The sequence below is a fragment of the Phlebotomus argentipes genome, unplaced genomic scaffold (genome assembly GCF_947086385.1).
Source record: "Phlebotomus argentipes unplaced genomic scaffold, Phlebotomus argentipes genome assembly contig_15, whole genome shotgun sequence".
In the NCBI taxonomy this organism is placed as follows: Eukaryota; Metazoa; Arthropoda; class Insecta; order Diptera; family Psychodidae; genus Phlebotomus; species Phlebotomus argentipes.
Genome location: NW_026776181.1, coordinates 14,319,318 through 14,336,343, shown reverse-complemented (window position 1 = coordinate 14,336,343; position 17,026 = coordinate 14,319,318). Strand labels below are relative to the sequence as shown.

Here is a 17,026-nt window from a genome sequence, read left to right as displayed (position 1 = left end):
TGGCGATATTGCTCTCTCAGAGTGCGGATGTCGAGCAGTCTGTCAAGTGCCCAGCATTTCAACCCACATCGCGGGCAAAAGCGCCGCGAGATGGCTCTGCAGCGACGTGAGGAGGTGAGAGTGTCGCAATTTTCCGAGAGTTTCGGTGTGAAAAAATATGGACGATCGGGCTGAACAGGCGAAATCCGTGAAAAAGTGCAAATTTCAGTGAACTGCAGAGGTTGTTTCTGCACAAAGGAGGTAAGAAAATGTGCGTGGCAGCTGTCGCGAGGGCGTCGTGGTGGAATTTGGGGAAGGGCAAGTGCGCGTTGTGGGGAAAATGGAGCACGAAAGTGTGCCTACAAGTCCGGAGAGAGAGCCGTGAATTTCACTCGCTCTGCACTTGGTTGTGGCTATTATTGGAATTTGACGGCATATTAATATCACAGTCCGTCTCTCCGGAGGTGTTTGATCGATAGCGCCGAGGTGGGCGCGAGGGCCCTGTCGCGGGGGGTGTTTTCCCGAGACGGAGGGCGATTATAACCTCAATCTGACCTTGATTTTTTCCTGCCTCGGCCGCAGCCTTGGACGGCACATGAGGGACACCTTGGCGGCGGCCAGGGGAAGTGGGTGACGCATCTGTAATGATATTCTCATGGCTGAATTCTCCGTTGCAGCGCAGCTGGTGCCCCGGAAAGAGCGCTGCGGACAAGGTCACGTGAGGAGGACTCGGCGGAGGAGAGATTTGGAAAGGTTCCCTGGTCACTCGACGCGTCCAGAAGGGGAGGCTCGTGGGCCAGCTGGCAGCTAATATGCCGATGATATCGACTCGCAGCTCGGGTACGTCGTGCTTGCCACCGTCTGTTGGATCGTACAGCTCCACCTTGTCGGCCAGCAAGAGTCGGCTGTCCGGAAGCAGTGGTTACAGCTCCTCCCTGGGCGATAGCTACCTCAGTCGCTACCGATCGCCCCTGACCAGTGTGAGCTCGAGCTCCACGACATCGCTGTACCACCGCACTAATGATTCACCGAGCCGGAGTAGCATCCTCAGCTCCAATGCGAGATTTGGAGTAAGTAGCAAGACCCGAGCGAGTTGCGATAGAGATCCTTCATCATCCACATCATCGTCGGGTGGTCGTTTGCGCTCCACAGACAGTCGTACACGTGACAGTGAATCATCGCTTGCACGCAGTCTCGCCACATCCGGTGCCGATCTATATGAGAAATATAGCCCGGCATACTATATACCAAAATGTGAATTGTCACGTTCCAGATCACTGTCGGAGGCCAGTAAATTTACCCCGACATCGGCCAAGAACGGCCATGAAACACCCGCCACGGAGGTGGACGGTGTGGAGGCGCATGGCGCGCTGTCGGGTGGTCAGCAGGCGCAGGGGGCTCCTGGTGGGGCGTCCACAGTGAGCAAGGTAAGAGTCAGTGTGTCCCCCAACCACCAACACCCGACAAATTCACCCAACGCGGCCACATGTAATAACAATACTGAGATGCTTTCCACTACTAACACGACAAAGTCCACAACACCGGACACTTTCGCGGGCCCGGCGTCCGGTAAGCGCCAGAGGATCATCTTCGGCAGCACGTACCGCGATCAGAACTTCCTCAAGCCCGAGTGCGACCTGGCGCGGAGTCAGGTGGTGAGGAGTTCCGATCCGGAGGCCAACAACAACGAAATGCCGACACTCCTGGTCACCGGGAATCGCCTGGCCACGCGCGCTGACACGCAAAAACCCCTCGTGCACACAAAATTCCGCGGACGGCTGCAAATAACGGAGAATGGCAACAAGTCTGAACTGGAGGAGATCCGAAACACCATCCTGAAGGCCTATAAGCCACTCAATCCGGAGGAGGAGGTCAGCAAGAGTCCCTCGGACAGTTCAGATGACATCAAGTTCATCGATAGCGATGAGAGTGAGTATCAGAAGATCACACAGAAGATCGCCACACTGTCCAGTGGCAATGCCACCCTCCCGTTCGCCGGGAGGCGAACAGATCACTCACCCGCCGCCACATACAGTACACTCAGCACGCGCGGGGGCTTCAGAAAGGCCTCAGATGAGCAAGACAAGGGCGCCAGGAGTGCATCGTCAGAGCCGCCAAATGATAAGATAACTGGGAATGTCCTCGAGGTCAATGGCAGTGTAAGTTGAGCTTCTTAATCCGAAACTAAAAAGAAAAGAAAGCAAATTGACGAAACCGACTTTTCCACAGCGCTCTGCCTTCCCGCTTAAGCGATTGACGTTTTTTTTTTATTATCATTTTTGGTTTGTCTCCTAAAAGAACTAATTGGTTAATCGCAGTTTTCTTTGTATTTTGTTCAACACATATTTTTATGATGTTATTATTATTACTATTGGGTTTTTATTTTCTTTATTAATGAATGAGAAAAAAGGATCATTGAAAGTCTTTCAATATGACTGGCGGGACTGTTTTTTTGAGAGATATCTTTGGAAAAGGTTTTTTTTTTTAAATTGAAAATGCGCGATGACATTGACGGATAAATAGTGTCAAATTGATGTACAATAGAGATGAGTCACATACAGACAAAGCGGCTATAAAAAGTGTCTTTTGTGTTCCTGGGGAAAAAAAGCCGGGAAATATTCTTGTGTTGTTCGGCGCGCGAATTGATAACATTCGCCTCTATTTTTGCTCGCGTCACACGAGGATGTTGAGCATGAATTGTGTCCAAAGGTATCTCACGAAGAGTCCAATAAACTCTCAATTGAAGATTAAGAGATGAGACGACATCGCGGAGGAATTCACACGAAAATACCTCAAATAGTGTCAAGGATGGAAGAGTGAGAAGAGAGGAGTGTGTGATTTTGAGTCGCACAAGAGTTTATTTCGAGAATCATAAAAGTCATTTTTATTCTCATTCTCTTTTTGCCACACATTCACATTCAGAGGAAAATTTGTACTATATTTCTTATGTACATATGAACATGATATTTTGGCTGATGAGAAGCGCAAAGAGACGAAGAAGGAAAGAGTTATACAAATGCGACATTTTCGTTTTCTTCATTCACGAGCAGAGAAATTTTTTCACATGTGGCGCATTTTTATATGTCGCTTTTTTTTTATGTAATGTTCTTTATTTCATTTTAGAGATGAAAGTTACGAGGGAGGAAATTCTCATAAATTTGTGAGAGGGGGAATTTTCTTTCCTATTCGGCCACGAGAATGTGTGATGAATTTTGGGAATAAGAAGGAGTTTTTTTTTGAGTTGTAATTAATTAGGACTTCTTTCTGTCTCTGATAGATTCGCTCCACAAGCCTCCGCAGTGCTTTGCCACCTGTTTCGCCTGTGCGATCATGGGATCGATCGAGATATCGTGACATCTATGATAGCGACTACAAGAGCTCCTCCACACTATCCACTTCGTCCATCCTGAAGGATACGTACGACAAATTGACCACAGACAGTGGAGAAGGTGAGGAAAAGGCGGACTGAATGTCAAGATTGCTCATTTCTAACTGCTTCCTTGTCTCTTTCAGGACTCTGTGGCCTGAGAAACATCGGGAATACGTGCTTTATGAACTCTGTGATTCAATGTTTGAGTCACACGAATGATCTCACGACGTTCCTCAAGGGTCAGCGCGATCCGAAGTCCGTGACGAAGGATCAGCGGATCTTCAGTGAGTTCGTGAAGTTGATCAAGGAGATGTGGAGCTCGGGAACGCGCAGTGTGACTCCCAGTGACCTGAAGTCTGCCTTCTCCAGCAAGCATCGCATGTACAGTGGGTGTGCACAGCAGGATGCCCAGGAGTTTCTGCGCTTCTTCCTGGACAGTCTGCACAGTGCACTGAATGAGGGCACAAAGACGGAGGGCTTGCAGCTGGCGGACAATCTGAATGACAGTCGCAAGGCGGATCTCATGTGGGAGTGGTACAGCAAGACGGAGAAGAGCATGGTGAAGGATCTGTTTGTGGGTCAACTGAAGAGTACACTCAAGTGCACCGTGTGCGGCAACACCAGTGTGACTTTCGATCCCTTCTGGGATCTCAGTCTTCCGCTGCCGGCGTCATCTACGCGCAGCAAGCTGGAGAATTGTCTGGAGTTGTTCATTCGCGAGGAGATTCTCGATGGGGATGAGATGCCAACATGCTCAAAATGTCAGACACGTCGCAAGAGCACGAAGAGCTTCACCATTCAGCGTTTCCCCAAGTATCTTGTGATACATCTGAAGAGATTCTCAGAGACGCGCTGGAGCAAATTGACGAACATCATTGAATTTCCGACGGGCGAGAAGGAGCTCAATTTGACACCATACGCTTCCACTAGCAACTACTCATCGACTCTCTATTCCCTCTACGCAATCTCCAATCACATGGGTGAGTTTATCTGTTCGCCAGTGGCACCTGACCAAGCACTTTATCTTGACTTCTCGTCTGTTTGTCTTTCGGCTCTGTAGGCTCCACTGGCGGTGGACACTATGTGGCTCTCTGCAAACACCCGCAGACGGGAAAATGGCACGAATTTGATGACAATACGTGAGTAAAACACTACAAATTGTCACAAGACAATGTGATCTAATTGGAGATTTTCTGTTATTTCAGTGTCAGAGATGCAACCGAAAGCAGCCTAATTTCCTCCAGTGCCTATCTCTTGTTCTACGAGCGTGTCTAGAAATGGGAAAATTTTCTAGGATTGATATAAAAGGAGAAAGGAAGAAGAATTTTCAAGAGATAAAATTCATTGATGATAAATTTTCAGATAAATATTTAGGGTGGAAAGAAATATTTAGGTAAAATGAAGAGAGAAAGAGTGTATTTTTTATTCAAAATTTTTATTTTGCTGCTTTGAATATTACCTGGATAATTGCAATATATAAAAAAGAAACAAAGTGTTTTGAATTTTTACTTAATTTTATAACAGATGAAGAAAGAATGTCATTTTATCGTGTTTTGCTAAAAGTGACACGAGAAATGATAGAAAATATTTTTTATACACACAAAGTGTTATTTTCACAGTAACTTAAAAATGGTTTTATCTTTTGTGCTGTAACCTAAGATATTATTTGTATTAGAAAAAGTCACTATTAATTTATTTTAGACAATACTTGAGATATATGTAAGGTATTATCGATTGACGCTTTGAATCAAATCTATTTTTGGAATTACATGAATTATTCCCTTCATTAATACAAAAAAAAGGAAAAAATATGTGTGTATTGATAAAATAATAATGACAGGGTTATTCGAAAAAAAAAATAGAAGAAGCAGAAGAAAAAGAAGTAAGAAGGTGTTGTAATATGAAGAAAAAAATAGTGAAAGAGATTTTTAAATTTACACTGAAAGCATACCTACTTACTTTTGTGCCTTGATTTAAATTAATGAAATATTAATAATAATATTTATACGTAGAAAACGAGGTAGATGAAATATTTATTGTCTTTCTATATTGCCCTGTATTTTTTCTTTTCTTTTCTTTTTCTTTTGTAAGATAACAGCTTTATTTCCTACCTTTTATGAGATTTGAGGAGTTTCTCTTTCTTTCCTTCTTCCTCACACACTTGAACTGTAAATCCTCGATGGAGTGAAATTATATTAAATGTGGTGTAAGAGAAAGAGGAGAGATGTTTAGGAATATTTAAGTGTGCAAAAACATTAGTAAAACAAGTCAATGGTAAGTGTTGATGGTACGTGTCGAACCAAAGAATGTTCTGAAATTCTCTTTTCCCTTTTTCCTCTTTCCACAAACTAATATTAAAATAATAATAAATATAAATTGTAAGAGAACAGCAGAAACCAATGTGCAAATATTCGAGCTAATCACACGTTTTATACGATTTTGTTATTGTTTTTTTCTTTCTTTTGCTAGCCACAAAATACATTTTTAACTATATGAACACCAAGAATAAATAAGAATTAATGTGATAGCAGATGAATTTGGCACTAAATCAGCGCGAAATGAGTTTTCTTCACATGATGAAGGAACATGATTAAAGAAAAATAATGAACAGCAAAATACTGAACAAAATTATTCAATATTTAGGAATGAAATTTAGTGGATTGTGAAGAGAAGAGTATATTTTTTCCTAAAGAAGTATTGTATTAATCGTTGTTTACTCTTGCACGCTGACAACATAAGAGAGTTTTTCTGGATGCGAAGACCGATGAAGATTAAAACTCGCAAAGTAGTGGCGCGAAGGAGAATTTGATGGAGGAGAAGAAGAAAAAAAAATAGTCAATGAAAATTAATCAAATTGTTGATGTAGAATCAATTTCACTTATGCTCTATAGAGAAATAGTGGAGACGAATAGAGGGAGAGTGTTTAAATGTAACAAAGAGCAGAGCTAATACCGATAGTTACTAAGAAAAAGAGGACTTTATATATGAAAGATTAATAGTTTATTTTGTTATTTATTATTTTTTGTTTATGTACATCTTTTGATTGTTAGACATTGTCGAAGGCTACATTTATTATTTTCTATATGTGTATAATGTGAAATTAATCCGCAGAGACAAGATATTGTTATATATTTAATTAATTTAAAAGATCCCATTATCAAAAAGCTTCTTGGTGTTTTATTGCTCGCTTTCGTCGCGCTTTTGTGCGGAGAGGATTTAAACTGAGCAAATGCGCTCAGTGAAAGTTTGAGGTTAGGAAAGTGCTGTCAAAACAACAACAAGCAGTGTTTTCTTGGAAATTTGTGGTGAAAACGATGCAGGAAACGCCACAGCCAAAGTTCAAAAAGTCCTCCTTGACGCCCAAGACTGTGGGCAGCAAGAAGCGAATGTGGAAATCCCTGAAACAACTCCTGACCAGCGAGAGAAATCTGCAGTGGAAAGACGCTGTGACATGTAAGTGGCTTCCGGATGCTCTTCCACCCGTGAATCTCAGCAGCTTCTCTTTCGCCAGACTCCTCCATCAACCCACCGCCGTCCTTCAGGCCCGTGAAGAAGTACTCTGACGTCTCCGGACTCATCGCACTGTACACTGATCCACAGACGAAGCTCAACTACCACAACGCAGAGGAGTTCACCACCGTGCGGAGTCTGCCGATGGATCTCACTTCCGGATATCTGGCTCTGCGCGGGGCCACAAGTATCGTGGGCTAGTGCTTAGTCTTCATCACTTTATTCACAAAAAACATTTGCAACAATTAGAAATCATCAACATGGACGTGTGCAAAATCACTTCACAGAAAGCGCTCTCGAGACGATAAAATTTGGTAACATTTTCTCTTGTGTTGTGTGGGCAAAAAGTATGAATAATTTCCCTGTTTTCCTTTCATGACCTGAATCAGCTGAATAAACTTACTCTTAGTGTTACACAATGAAATATTCTTGAGGTATATTTCTTCTGCGCCAAAGTGTGGCTTTGATAAAAGTGTGATTTTGATGAAAGAGGTGGGAAAACGTTGTGCTGAACTTTTTGTCTCTTTTAGTTAAATCAGAAAATATATATACCTAATTTTACATCGTCCCTCACCACAAGTATAGTAATTACAACCACTTTTTCTCCCCCAATAAACTTCACATTTCTCTACAGATTTACTTTATACTTGAGAAAAAACACACGCAATTCTCTGTGAATATCCTTAAACATTTATAACTTTCCTCAAAGGTGAGTGTTTCTAGGTGAGTTTGGTTTCATCTGATTATCCTTTGACTCTTCTTCCTCTCCACAATTTCAATTTGCATACAAAACGTGTTTCTAAATTACCCTTCTTACTATAAATTTTCTCCTTATCTCAACAAAAAAAATGACAATGGAAATTTTCTGTTTATCAACTATGGTGTTAAAAAGTCTGTTCCCGGTTTTATCTCCCACTATTTCCATCTCTCGAAATAAACATTATCTTGACTAAAAGACCGCGCAAGGGGAAAGGGAATGTTTAAATTTGTCTACAAAATTAACAATTATTCTGGCAATTTTCATCATTTTGTGGGTTTTTTTTGTGGCAAATAAGAACAGATTATAAAAGGACTTCTTAAGGCACTCTTCTTCCACTTCCTCAACTAACTGCTATTTCTGTCCCTTTTTTTCTCTCAGTTTCATACTCGCTACGTTTCGTTTGTTTTAGTCTTTAAAGCCCTTGAAAGAGTTGATATGAAAGACGCCCCGTTTTGGGCAATCTCCTTTTATCCCTGGGAATCATTTCGTCTCATTGTTTAGTCGTTGTCCGCTTGGACAGGATGTTGTAGGCACAGCCGAGTGCCCATGAAATTTCGTGGTTGTCTATCTTCTTGTACAGCTTAATTTGCGCCTGAGGCTTCAGCCCAAAGCCGTCCTGCAGCAGGACTGAGATGAATGTGAGATCGAGACACATGAAGGGCTGATCTGTATTGGGAATTGCACACACTTCCCGTGCTTTGGTGTAAAAATCGCCCACTTTTATCTCACCACCCAGATTTGGATCTGCAAAGGTCAAGAAGATGAATTAGTTTCAGTATAAAAATTCCTTTTGTTTGCTGTGAGAGATAAAGAAGCATAATTTCAACGAGTATTATCACTATCGCTTTCAATTAAGCTCCCTTATCGCTTCGCTGTCTGATAAGCCGTGCATGACTGTGACAAAAATTATGAGTTATGGACTCAAAACACTCAAAATCAAGGTGCTTCCCGCGATTACGACAAATTGCAATCAATTACGTGTGAATTGAGCGGAACAAATTGATTGGAAAAACGAGAGCAAAGAACTAGTGAGGAAAGAAGTCTTCACTCACCAACCAATCCTGTCTCGATGGCGCGCTCAAAGTAGTAACTGAAGGCCGCTATTTGATGCTGCTTCAGAGTCACGGGCTTCGGTTTCACCAGTGGCACAACTTTGCTCTTGACATTCTCGAGGCACGCCTCGAAGTCCACCTCCGGATTGTCCGCCGTGGACTTCTTGTTGTCCCGGCCGCTGATGAGGAACTCCTTGTTCGCGTAGCGGAAGAGTTTGCTGTGCACAATCGGATTCACGCACTCGCTCTCGATGCTGGTCTGATTCTCCGGCTGTCCGCTCATGAAGACGGCGTGACGCACTGCGTGCAGGCCAAGATTCAGGTAGCTGTGCGTGAAGACCTGCACGTGATCCGCCGCCGTGGGTACGGTGTGGATGTAGCCGTCGTAGATGTTCTGCGAGAGATCTTTGGGCGCGAAGGTGGCCTGAGTGCTGCCGCCGCCGAGATCCAGCGCCGCCACGGTGTTCTTCCCATTCAATCGACCCAGCAGGAAGTTCACCGTGAACCATGAGAAGATTCCCTCATCCACACCCTCCATAATCTCCACGGCGTTGTCCTCAATCAGGAAGCCGGACTTGCTGAACATCTTGCGCACGGCTTTCAGCAGTCCATCGGCCTTCGCGGGATCCAGCAACCGGAGACCCGCTGTGGCTTTCAGCACGACCGGAGTTGTGGCCCAGTAAGTCTGCGGTATGACATTCTTCGCCTCTTGCAGCAATTTCTCGATCTGCTGGGCGCCCTAAGTGAGGTCAGAATACCCAGAAAACTGTCAGTCAAGGGTCAATGTGATAGGCGGGTGGCAAAAGTACCTCATTTGGCTTCTCTGCAAAGGCCGATAAGCCCGGTTTGAGTTGCTTAAACAACTCATTGTCTAACACTAATCTGCCGTCTGTGTGGAGAGACAATATGGTTAGATGACGACGCCTTATCTGGTTGTCGCCTCGAGAGGCGCTCATTACCCAGGTATCCTTTGTGGAACTCATACGCCAGCACGCGGCTGCCCGTGGAGCCAGCATCGAGGATCACGGCGAATTGCTTCTCCTGGTAGCCCAGCTGCACGGCGATCCCGTCGATGATGGGATGGAAGGAGTCCGTGTACATTCCCAGGAAGACCGTGAGAATGATGACGCACAGCAGGAGGCAAATGAAGGAGAATTGCAGATCATTCTGCTGCTTGCTGGCTTTCCGACGTGGCAACGGCTTCTCACCATCGTTCGCCAGCTGCAAATGAGCAGAAAAGGGAGAAAACCTCGTCAGGAGACTCTTTGGCTGGGTGTTGGTCAGGCGGATCGAGCATGTGCACCTCCTCGAGCAGCGTGTACTTGTAGTTCTCGCCCATTTCCCCACTTTGGGTTCACTGGTGGTGGTCAAGGGGCCTCTCCAGAGACTCTGCGGAGTCAAAAGAGACCATTTCCGCCCCTCTGGACGACTTTTCACGCTACAAATTTTTTCTAGAAACGTCAAGTTGAAAGCTCGTCCCACGCACACCACCACACAACTCCTTCCGTTTGATATCAAAACACCTCCCACCACCACATCAAATCCATCAAATCGTCGACGCGACGCTTTCTCAACGTCGTGCTTGCCCAAAAAACACTGGCCTTGCCGACAATTGAGATCGAGGAAGTATCGATATAATTAGAAGAAATAATTGTGATGTAATTGAAGAGATTGAATGAGTAATTGGGCGAGACACCAGATATGAAGACGGCCTGAGTTTCTGGCAATGAAAATCCCAGGAAAATCCACTTGAATCCCCCTCGTGAAATTTGCGCAAACAAGCCCCGTGGAGGTCGCACAGTTTCACCGATATTTGCTCAAGCCGGAAAACACGAGATTTACTGCAATTTCTGTTTACCTTTCGCCGCCGCACACTTTCGGATGGCATTCTGAGAGTCACAGGTGGATTGTCGAAGGTAAAATTACACACAACTCCTCACTGAGGATGATGTCTATAGCACACTGCCGAAGGGAGGACACTAACAAGTGGCTACAATGAGAGACTGGTAGCAAATGTGATGTAGAATCATGAATAGACAGAAAATAATCAAACACGGTTGAATTGATAGAGTTGTCCGTTGAGTCTACGGATGCGTCCACGGCCCTGGAGTTCTTCTCGATGGGCGACTGCGACACCTTGCGGAAAAGTCAGAAGAAGTGCGCCTGAATTAGAGGGAATTGAGAGAAATACGTAGTTTTAGAGATTTTTTCATACCCATCTAACTGCAGTGGTTATCCTTGCATCATTTCCACGAGTATGTGGGACATGACAATGCGGATTTATGGAGATAATTCTATAAATTCGAGCCCGCGTGGTTTTCTCCGCTGCTAGCGAGGTGCCTCTGGTGGCGGATAGACGCATCAAGGTGTCGGTATAATTCCCCGCAAATCGAGGCAGCCGGAGTCATTTGACTTTTATTCGCCGAGCTGATCGATCACGCCAGAGAAGGCACATTTTTCCCGTGGAACGCTTTTCTTTTTCTACCAACACTATTCTCTGCCGCCAATCTACTTTGATACCCGTGCGATTTTATTAGGCTGCGAGTCATCCGCTGTGCTGAGTGAACAGTTTTTGTGGGCGTGAAAAGGCAGCAGCCGGAAAATGAGCGAGAGCCCGAAGGAAGGACGAAGGGTGCGGGTCTGGTGCGATGGATGGTGAGTGGAATTTTTTCTCTGCCAACTACATTTTCCTCAATGTCACGCGAGTGGCGATGAATCAGCTGATGGGCTCTGATGCAATGTGTAAACTCTTGGGAAATACACCTTCCGTTGCAGCTACGACATGGTGCACTTTGGCCACGCGAACGCCCTGCGCCAGGCCAAGGCACTGGGTGACATCCTGGTCGTGGGCGTGCACACGGACGCGGAGATTGCCAAGCACAAGGGGCCGCCGGTGTTCACCGAGGAGGAGAGGTGAGTGTCACTTCCTCATTGTGCCAGATAGATACACACACAAAAGTGTGATTAGCAGAAAACGCGCCTCTCTCTTCGCGCGGCTCCAGATGCGGAGTTCATTTGCTTGACACTCGCCGCTGACCCGCGTCGTGGCTTCTGAACATTGTATTTCAGTGGTGTGTTCCACTTTTTCCGTATTGGGCCCCCTTGTCGATAACCCACACATTCCCTCTCGCAGAGATGCGATAAGCGCGCCCCGCTCTGCCGGGTGGCGCGAGAGGCGACAAAGTCCCTCCCGAGGCGCCCTTGAATCCCAGATAGATCCCAGCAATCCAGCCTTGGGGGCGAAGATGATCTCGAGGGCGTTGCGACACTATTTACGCAGATTTTTCCGCACCAAAAACGGGGATTTAGCATTTGAATGATAATTGGGGCATTAGTGCAATCATCTCAATGCGAATTGCTTAATTTATTTTCCATCAATATCCGTGATTTCTTTTACACAATAACAAGAAAAAAAGACTAAAGTCACAAGAGACGCGTCACAACACAATAGAGGAACTCCCACGGACGCCTTTTATAGATTCTATTTAAAAATCACTGACAAGTATAGGAAGAGTATTAAATAGTTAAAGTTTGTGCCTGAATTATTTAAGTTTTTCCTTTACTACAAAATTAACACACAAAAATTCCAAATATTTGTTTGTATTTCCCAGTGTGTGGAAAAAAGAAGTCTAAAAATAAAAAGGGAGGGAATTATACTTGGCGATAAATTAGCAAATCACAATTTTCGTTATCGCACATTGAAATTTTCTGCAATCCAATCTCTTGAATATCACTGGAGGAATTTCAATTCGTTCGATATGTGTGATAAGGCTTAATTTTACGTAACATCTTGTGTGTGTGGCATTTTCTTAAAGGCCACAATAATCGGTGGAGTTTAAAAGAAAATCTCTCGTCTCAGGTCAGTTGTACGCCGCAGTCCAGAGAAATCAATAAATGAATGCCCTCGAGAGTGATGTAAAATGCTCTGGTTAAAATCATGAATTTATAATATAATGTTCCTCCCATGATTGCAGCAATTGTGAGCCCCCGCCTTTTTACCCTCGCGCGCTTCTGCCTCAACATTTATTATCGCTCTTGTCACAATTTAATGGGAAAAATTCCAGAGTGTGTGAGAAAGTCGTATGTTTCGTGACGTCGAGGCGTGTTATCAATATATATATGTATAGAGAAATTGTGATTGTTATTATCGGGAAAGGCGGGAAAAAAACACTTCATTGTCATTCAACGAGAATTTATTTATTGACTTGTGTCTATGCGCTATTAACTATGAAATTGATCGCGCACTTATAAATGCAAATTCTCATGCGGCAAAGTGGCACAAGACAAAGTCAATTTGTATAGAATTTCATTGGGAGGAGAGTGCAATTGATAGCAATTCTGCAATTCTCTAATGCACACAGGTACAAGATGATCAGGGGCATCAAGTGGGTGGACGAGGTGGTCGAGGATGCGCCCTATGTGACAAATCTCGAGACACTCGATCAGTATGATTGCGCCTTTTGTGTGCACGGAGGTGAGAGAAAAGTGCAGCATGTGATGTTTAATCATCGATAGTGGGCACTAAAAGGTTATCACTTTGCAGATGATATCACAATGACGGCGGATGGCGTGGACACATATCACTTGGTGAAGGAGGCAAAGCGATACAAGTGCGTAAAAAGCAAACAATCAACTAATAACCCCGATTAATTCACCTTAATGCCTATCGATTGGCTCTCTCTGTTTGCTTTTGCAGGGAAATCTCACGCACGGCTGGCATTTCGACCACTGATCTCGTGGGCAGGATGCTCCTGATGACACGGAATCACTTCCGCCAGGGCAATGAGGAATACTCAATAGAGAAAGAAGGTGAATATAAATGTTGATTTGCATGTGTGAAAAATGCCTTACGCATTTCTCTTTCAAGTTCACCAGTCAATTGGAGTTAATTTGCAAATAGTAATTGCGTGCTAATAGTTTTGCAATTGATGAACTTAGTATAGCATGGAGTATTTTTTTTTTCATTCAATTCCCTCTCTCTTTTTTTGGCATGTGTTTGCGAAGAAGAAGTACTCTAACTTGTAGAAATCTCGCAAATGTTTTGTTTGTCATTCTTTTTTTTTCCTCTCCTTCTTCGCTCTTAACTTCCAATTTAACATGTTAGCAATTGATGGATTTTTTATTTCTTGTGGTTTCTGAATAGAATTTAAATAACTTTGTGTATTTTGTGTCACTGTAGAAACTCCTTGTCTGGGCTTGTCTGAATTTCCAATCAATTTGCTCTTTAACTTTTGCCAAGTCTTGTGTTGGAAACAAAAGCAATTATTGTCTCAATTGACCAACATCAAAATTGATTTATGCTTCTTCTCTTCTTCCTCTCTTTATTACTTTTTCTATTTCTATGTGAATGTGTGAAAAAATCCTCTCTAATGTGACAAAAAAAAAACCAAAAACCCAATCCTGAAAAAAACGCACGTTTTTGGGGGAAAAAAAAACAAAACAGAAAAATTGAAGATGTTATTGGAAAAGTATAACATTTGTGATGACTTAGGTTCATCTCGAATGGGCCAGGATCATTCGGCGCGCAGCCCATGGACGGGATGCAGTCAATTTTTGCCAACAACACAGAAAATCATTCAATTCAGTGATGGAAAGGCGCCGAAACCGGATGATAAAATTGTAAGTGTGCAAGCAAAGAGCTCTAAGATTTCGTACTATTTAATTTCCAGTTTCATCGTGACTCAGCTTTAAGAAAAACTTCCTGTTTTTTATAATGACTACCGCATGACCTTTCCGCTTGTAGATTCTCTCACTGCCGAGAAAGAGAGAGAGAGAATCAGTTCCTCTTGTGGCTCTTGTGTGTGCAATTAAAGTGATTTTTTGGCAATGCTTGCAGGTTTACGTGGCCGGAGCCTTTGATCTCTTCCACGTGGGGCATTTGGACTTCCTGGAGAAGGCCAGGGAGAAGGGCGATTACCTGATTGTGGGTCTGCACACGGATCCTGTGGTGAATGAGTACAAGGGCAGCAATTATCCCATCATGAATCTCCACGAGCGCGTGCTCAGCGTGCTCGCCTGCAAGTACGTGAATGAAGTGGTGATTGGGGCGCCGTACGCTGTGACGAAGGACCTCATGGAGCACTTCAATGTGAGCGTTGTGTGCCATGGACAGACGCCAATCGCCCTCGGCGAGGGACAACTCGATCCGTATGCCGTGCCCAAGATGATGGGCAAATTTTTCCTCCTCGATTCAGGTGAGTTTACAATGAGCGCGTGTTTGATTAACAGCGAGCCTTGGGAAATTGTGATTGACTTGCTCTGGGTGTTTGAGAGATCAGCGAGATGTGTCACAATCCATTGAGATAGCAGTGGTTTTGCGCTAGAACGCAATACAATTATTGTCTCTTCTAGAGAGTGTGTTTCTCAACAAGTGTCTCATTTGAGGGCCTATTTATAGAAAGTATCAACGGCAAGGACAAGCTTGTTCTTGAAATTTAAATTACTTTTTTCTCCATATTTTCCAATTAGACATGCGAAAATAGGCATTACAATGTGTTGTAAATTGGATTTTTTTTCTTTTAATTACTTCATCTCTCGCCCAGAGTTAATTGAATGTTATCTTAATTGAATATCACAATTAAATTCTGTATTATTATTTATCGTTGCAGGAAACTTAATGACAACTGAAAAAATTGTGGAGCGCATTATAAAACATCGTCTTGAGTATGAGCAGAGGAACAACAAGAAGGAGAAGAAGGAGTTGGAGGCTTATGAGGCATCGCAGAAGTTGAAGATGACTCAGAAATCTGGCTAAGTCTCTCTGCATTCCGCATTTCTAGTCTTTATTTTTAGCGGATGCTAAAAAAGAGACAAAATTCCCTGTTTTTCTTTTCGTACAAAAAAAATACCCTTTTTCTGTCATATCTGTTGTGTGTTGTTTCCTGACAAAATTCCAGAGTGTTGCTAAATAGCTATTTTTTTTATAGCGCGTAGTTTTTTACAATCTTGCTGAAGAAAGAGAGAAAGAAAGAAATAAGATGCAACCATTGCTCTATTTATAGGGTTTGTGAATCTTGTGTGGGGAAAAATTTTGTATGTGAAAGGAGAGAAAAAACCTCTGTGGATGAAAAAGCTTTTCTGTTATAAAAAATTTTGCTTCTATTCTCAAATATTTGATGTGAATTTTGATATCTTTCATGACTGAATTGATACCAAAGCTCGAGAGAGTTAGAAAGCCATAAAATATATTCAATGTAACTCTAATAAGAATTAAATAAATTGTGCATCACAAGATATTCCAATGTTGAACGAAAAATGGTGTATAAAATATACTTAAAAGCTTAAGATCACTGTCTTTGTGGTATCTCTTGGGGAGTTAAGGATACAATGAGTGCTTCGAAACAGAAACATGACTTGTATTGAGGATATCTTCATGGACTTACAGAGTGATAACAGGAGGAACTCTACTCTAGCACTTCGTCGCCTTCCGTGACTTCCTTGAGGTCCAACAGCTCAAGACTGCCGCTGCCCTTCGTCTCGCCCTTCACGATCTCATCCACAGCCCGAAAGTGTCCGGGATCGATGAGGCACACGATTGAGAGAGTTCCGTCTGTCCAGTCCTCCTGTTCCACTGTCGGTGCCAATTGAGTGACTTTCTCGCGCACCTTCTTCGCCTCCTTGCCACTCGCCACGATCTTGAGGCGCATCCTGGCACGCTCGATGGGTATGCTCTCCTTCAGGACGCTGATCACCTCCAGAGCCTGCTGCTTGCTGTTCCTGTTGGGCTTCACGGAGAAGTGGACATCGCGCATCGCCTTCTCGATCATGGACACTGGATAAGGACGCTTCGTGTCCGGATTCACGCACTTGTCCGTCACGATGGTGGCGATGTCTTTGAAGAGGGAGTCCAGATGCGTCTGTCGCTCCTTGTCAGAGATCTGGAGTTCTCCCTCGGCTAAAATTCGCCGGCAAATCTCAGTTTGGTCATCCGTCTCGAATGACTTCACTAAATCCTCCTTCTTCGCCACTTGTCCCTTTGAAACATTCGTGAAAATCGTGTGCGTCTGCAGCACCTCATCGATATCCTTCTCTCTGGAATGAAGGATGTTGGGATTAGATTGCTGTACATCCCTGAAATCCTCGTGGAATGTTCTGGAAGTACTCACACATTGTTCCTCCAAGAGATCACCTTGTTCTTGTAGCAGGCAATCTCAAATCTCTTGCCACTCTTCTTCATTCGCACCACAGCGACATTTGTCAGGCGAATCTGATTCGTAGGTGTGAATATCTTGGACATTTTACCTTATTTTCTGCGAAAAACATGCGTGAATTTGCACTGGGTGTATTTTGTTATTTTCTTATGCCCAACTGTCACCTCAGCGATTGCACTGCCCCACGCGGCAGAAAGCCATTCCG

The 17,026-nt window shown here is 43.8% G+C and overlaps 5 protein-coding genes across 8 annotated transcripts; 3 read left to right on the top strand and 2 right to left on the bottom strand.

Moving 5' to 3' along the window:
* The first annotated feature begins 135 nt into the window (after positions 1-135).
* On the top strand, positions 136-5,216 carry LOC132263352 (ubiquitin carboxyl-terminal hydrolase Usp2-like). 2 transcript variants are annotated; one of them, XM_059763072.1, is made up of 6 exons: positions 136-240; positions 657-2,138; positions 3,257-3,428; positions 3,493-4,329; positions 4,410-4,488; positions 4,555-5,216. In XM_059763072.1, the coding sequence occupies exons 2-6, from the start codon at positions 792-794 to the stop codon at positions 4,622-4,624; spliced, it is 2,505 nt and encodes an 834-aa protein (XP_059619055.1). In that variant the 5' UTR covers positions 136-240; positions 657-791; the 3' UTR covers positions 4,625-5,216. The 2 variants fall into 2 exon arrangements, with proteins under 2 accessions (XP_059619055.1, XP_059619056.1); XM_059763073.1 differs by having other exon boundaries at positions 158-240; positions 662-2,138.
* A 124-nt stretch (positions 5,217-5,340) lies between these two features.
* Positions 5,341-7,278, top strand: LOC132263354 (INO80 complex subunit C). Its single transcript, XM_059763076.1, has 2 exons — positions 5,341-6,802; positions 6,861-7,278. The coding sequence occupies exons 1-2, from the start codon at positions 6,664-6,666 to the stop codon at positions 7,058-7,060; spliced, it is 339 nt and encodes a 112-aa protein (XP_059619059.1). The 5' UTR covers positions 5,341-6,663; the 3' UTR covers positions 7,061-7,278.
* Positions 7,279-7,682: 404 nt separating this feature from the next.
* Positions 7,683-10,707, bottom strand: LOC132263353 (ectonucleoside triphosphate diphosphohydrolase 5). 2 transcript variants are annotated; one of them, XM_059763075.1, is made up of 5 exons: positions 10,530-10,707; positions 9,631-9,892; positions 9,481-9,560; positions 8,672-9,410; positions 7,683-8,363 (listed from the first exon to the last, which is right to left on the bottom strand). In XM_059763075.1, exons 1-5 carry the CDS (start codon positions 10,557-10,559, stop codon positions 8,110-8,112), a joined length of 1,365 nt encoding a protein of 454 aa, XP_059619058.1. In that variant the 5' UTR covers positions 10,560-10,707; the 3' UTR covers positions 7,683-8,109. The 2 variants fall into 2 exon arrangements, with proteins under 2 accessions (XP_059619058.1, XP_059619057.1); XM_059763074.1 differs by lacking the exon at positions 10,530-10,707 and adding an exon at positions 9,975-10,399.
* A 326-nt stretch (positions 10,708-11,033) lies between these two features.
* On the top strand, positions 11,034-15,955 carry LOC132263288 (ethanolamine-phosphate cytidylyltransferase). 2 transcript variants are annotated; one of them, XM_059762967.1, is made up of 8 exons: positions 11,034-11,326; positions 11,447-11,584; positions 13,033-13,145; positions 13,215-13,281; positions 13,368-13,480; positions 14,115-14,290; positions 14,508-14,865; positions 15,280-15,955. In XM_059762967.1, exons 1-8 carry the CDS (start codon positions 11,274-11,276, stop codon positions 15,423-15,425), a joined length of 1,164 nt encoding a protein of 387 aa, XP_059618950.1. In that variant the 5' UTR covers positions 11,034-11,273; the 3' UTR covers positions 15,426-15,955. The 2 variants fall into 2 exon arrangements, with proteins under 2 accessions (XP_059618950.1, XP_059618951.1); XM_059762968.1 differs by having other exon boundaries at positions 11,048-11,326; positions 14,163-14,290.
* Positions 15,956-16,005: 50 nt separating this feature from the next.
* On the bottom strand, positions 16,006-17,013 carry LOC132263289 (ribosome maturation protein SBDS). Its single transcript, XM_059762969.1, has 2 exons — positions 16,777-17,013; positions 16,006-16,702 (listed from the first exon to the last, which is right to left on the bottom strand). The coding sequence occupies exons 1-2, from the start codon at positions 16,905-16,907 to the stop codon at positions 16,075-16,077; spliced, it is 759 nt and encodes a 252-aa protein (XP_059618952.1). The 5' UTR covers positions 16,908-17,013; the 3' UTR covers positions 16,006-16,074.
* Between the last annotated feature and the right edge of the window lie 13 nt (positions 17,014-17,026).

What these genes read in the sequence shown, in the direction of transcription:
- LOC132263288 (XM_059762967.1), top strand. Translation starts at nt 11,274, where the DNA reads ATGAGCGAGAGCCCGAAGGAAGGACGAAGGGTGCGGGTCTGGTGCGAT. An exon ending in CGCCTTTTGTGTGCACGGAG is followed by an intron (nt 13,146 to 13,214) that starts GTGAGAGAAAAG and finishes ATCACTTTGCAG; the next exon opens with ATGATATCACAATGACGGCG. An exon ending in ATACTCAATAGAGAAAGAAG is followed by an intron (nt 13,481 to 14,114) that starts GTGAATATAAAT and finishes AAAACAAAACAG; the next exon opens with AAAAATTGAAGATGTTATTG.
- LOC132263289 (XM_059762969.1), bottom strand. Translation starts at nt 16,907, where the DNA reads ATGTCCAAGATATTCACACCTACGAATCAGATTCGCCTGACAAATGTC. An exon ending in ATCTCTTGGAGGAACAATGT is followed by an intron (nt 16,703 to 16,776) that starts GTGAGTACTTCC and finishes CCTTCATTCCAG; the next exon opens with AGAGAAGGATATCGATGAGG.
- LOC132263353 (XM_059763074.1), bottom strand. Translation starts at nt 10,010, where the DNA reads ATGGGCGAGAACTACAAGTACACGCTGCTCGAGGAG. An exon ending in GTTCCACAAAGGATACCTGG is followed by an intron (nt 9,561 to 9,630) that starts GTAATGAGCGCC and finishes CTCTCCACACAG; the next exon opens with ACGGCAGATTAGTGTTAGAC. An exon ending in CATCGAGACAGGATTGGTTG is followed by an intron (nt 8,364 to 8,671) that starts GTGAGTGAAGAC and finishes TGACCTTTGCAG; the next exon opens with ATCCAAATCTGGGTGGTGAG.
- LOC132263352 (XM_059763072.1), top strand. Translation starts at nt 792, where the DNA reads ATGCCGATGATATCGACTCGCAGCTCGGGTACGTCGTGCTTGCCACCG. An exon ending in CGCAATCTCCAATCACATGG is followed by an intron (nt 4,330 to 4,409) that starts GTGAGTTTATCT and finishes TCGGCTCTGTAG; the next exon opens with GCTCCACTGGCGGTGGACAC. An exon ending in CACGAATTTGATGACAATAC is followed by an intron (nt 4,489 to 4,554) that starts GTGAGTAAAACA and finishes CTGTTATTTCAG; the next exon opens with TGTCAGAGATGCAACCGAAA.
- LOC132263354 (XM_059763076.1), top strand. Translation starts at nt 6,664, where the DNA reads ATGCAGGAAACGCCACAGCCAAAGTTCAAAAAGTCCTCCTTGACGCCC. An exon ending in GTGGAAAGACGCTGTGACAT is followed by an intron (nt 6,803 to 6,860) that starts GTAAGTGGCTTC and finishes CTCTTTCGCCAG; the next exon opens with ACTCCTCCATCAACCCACCG.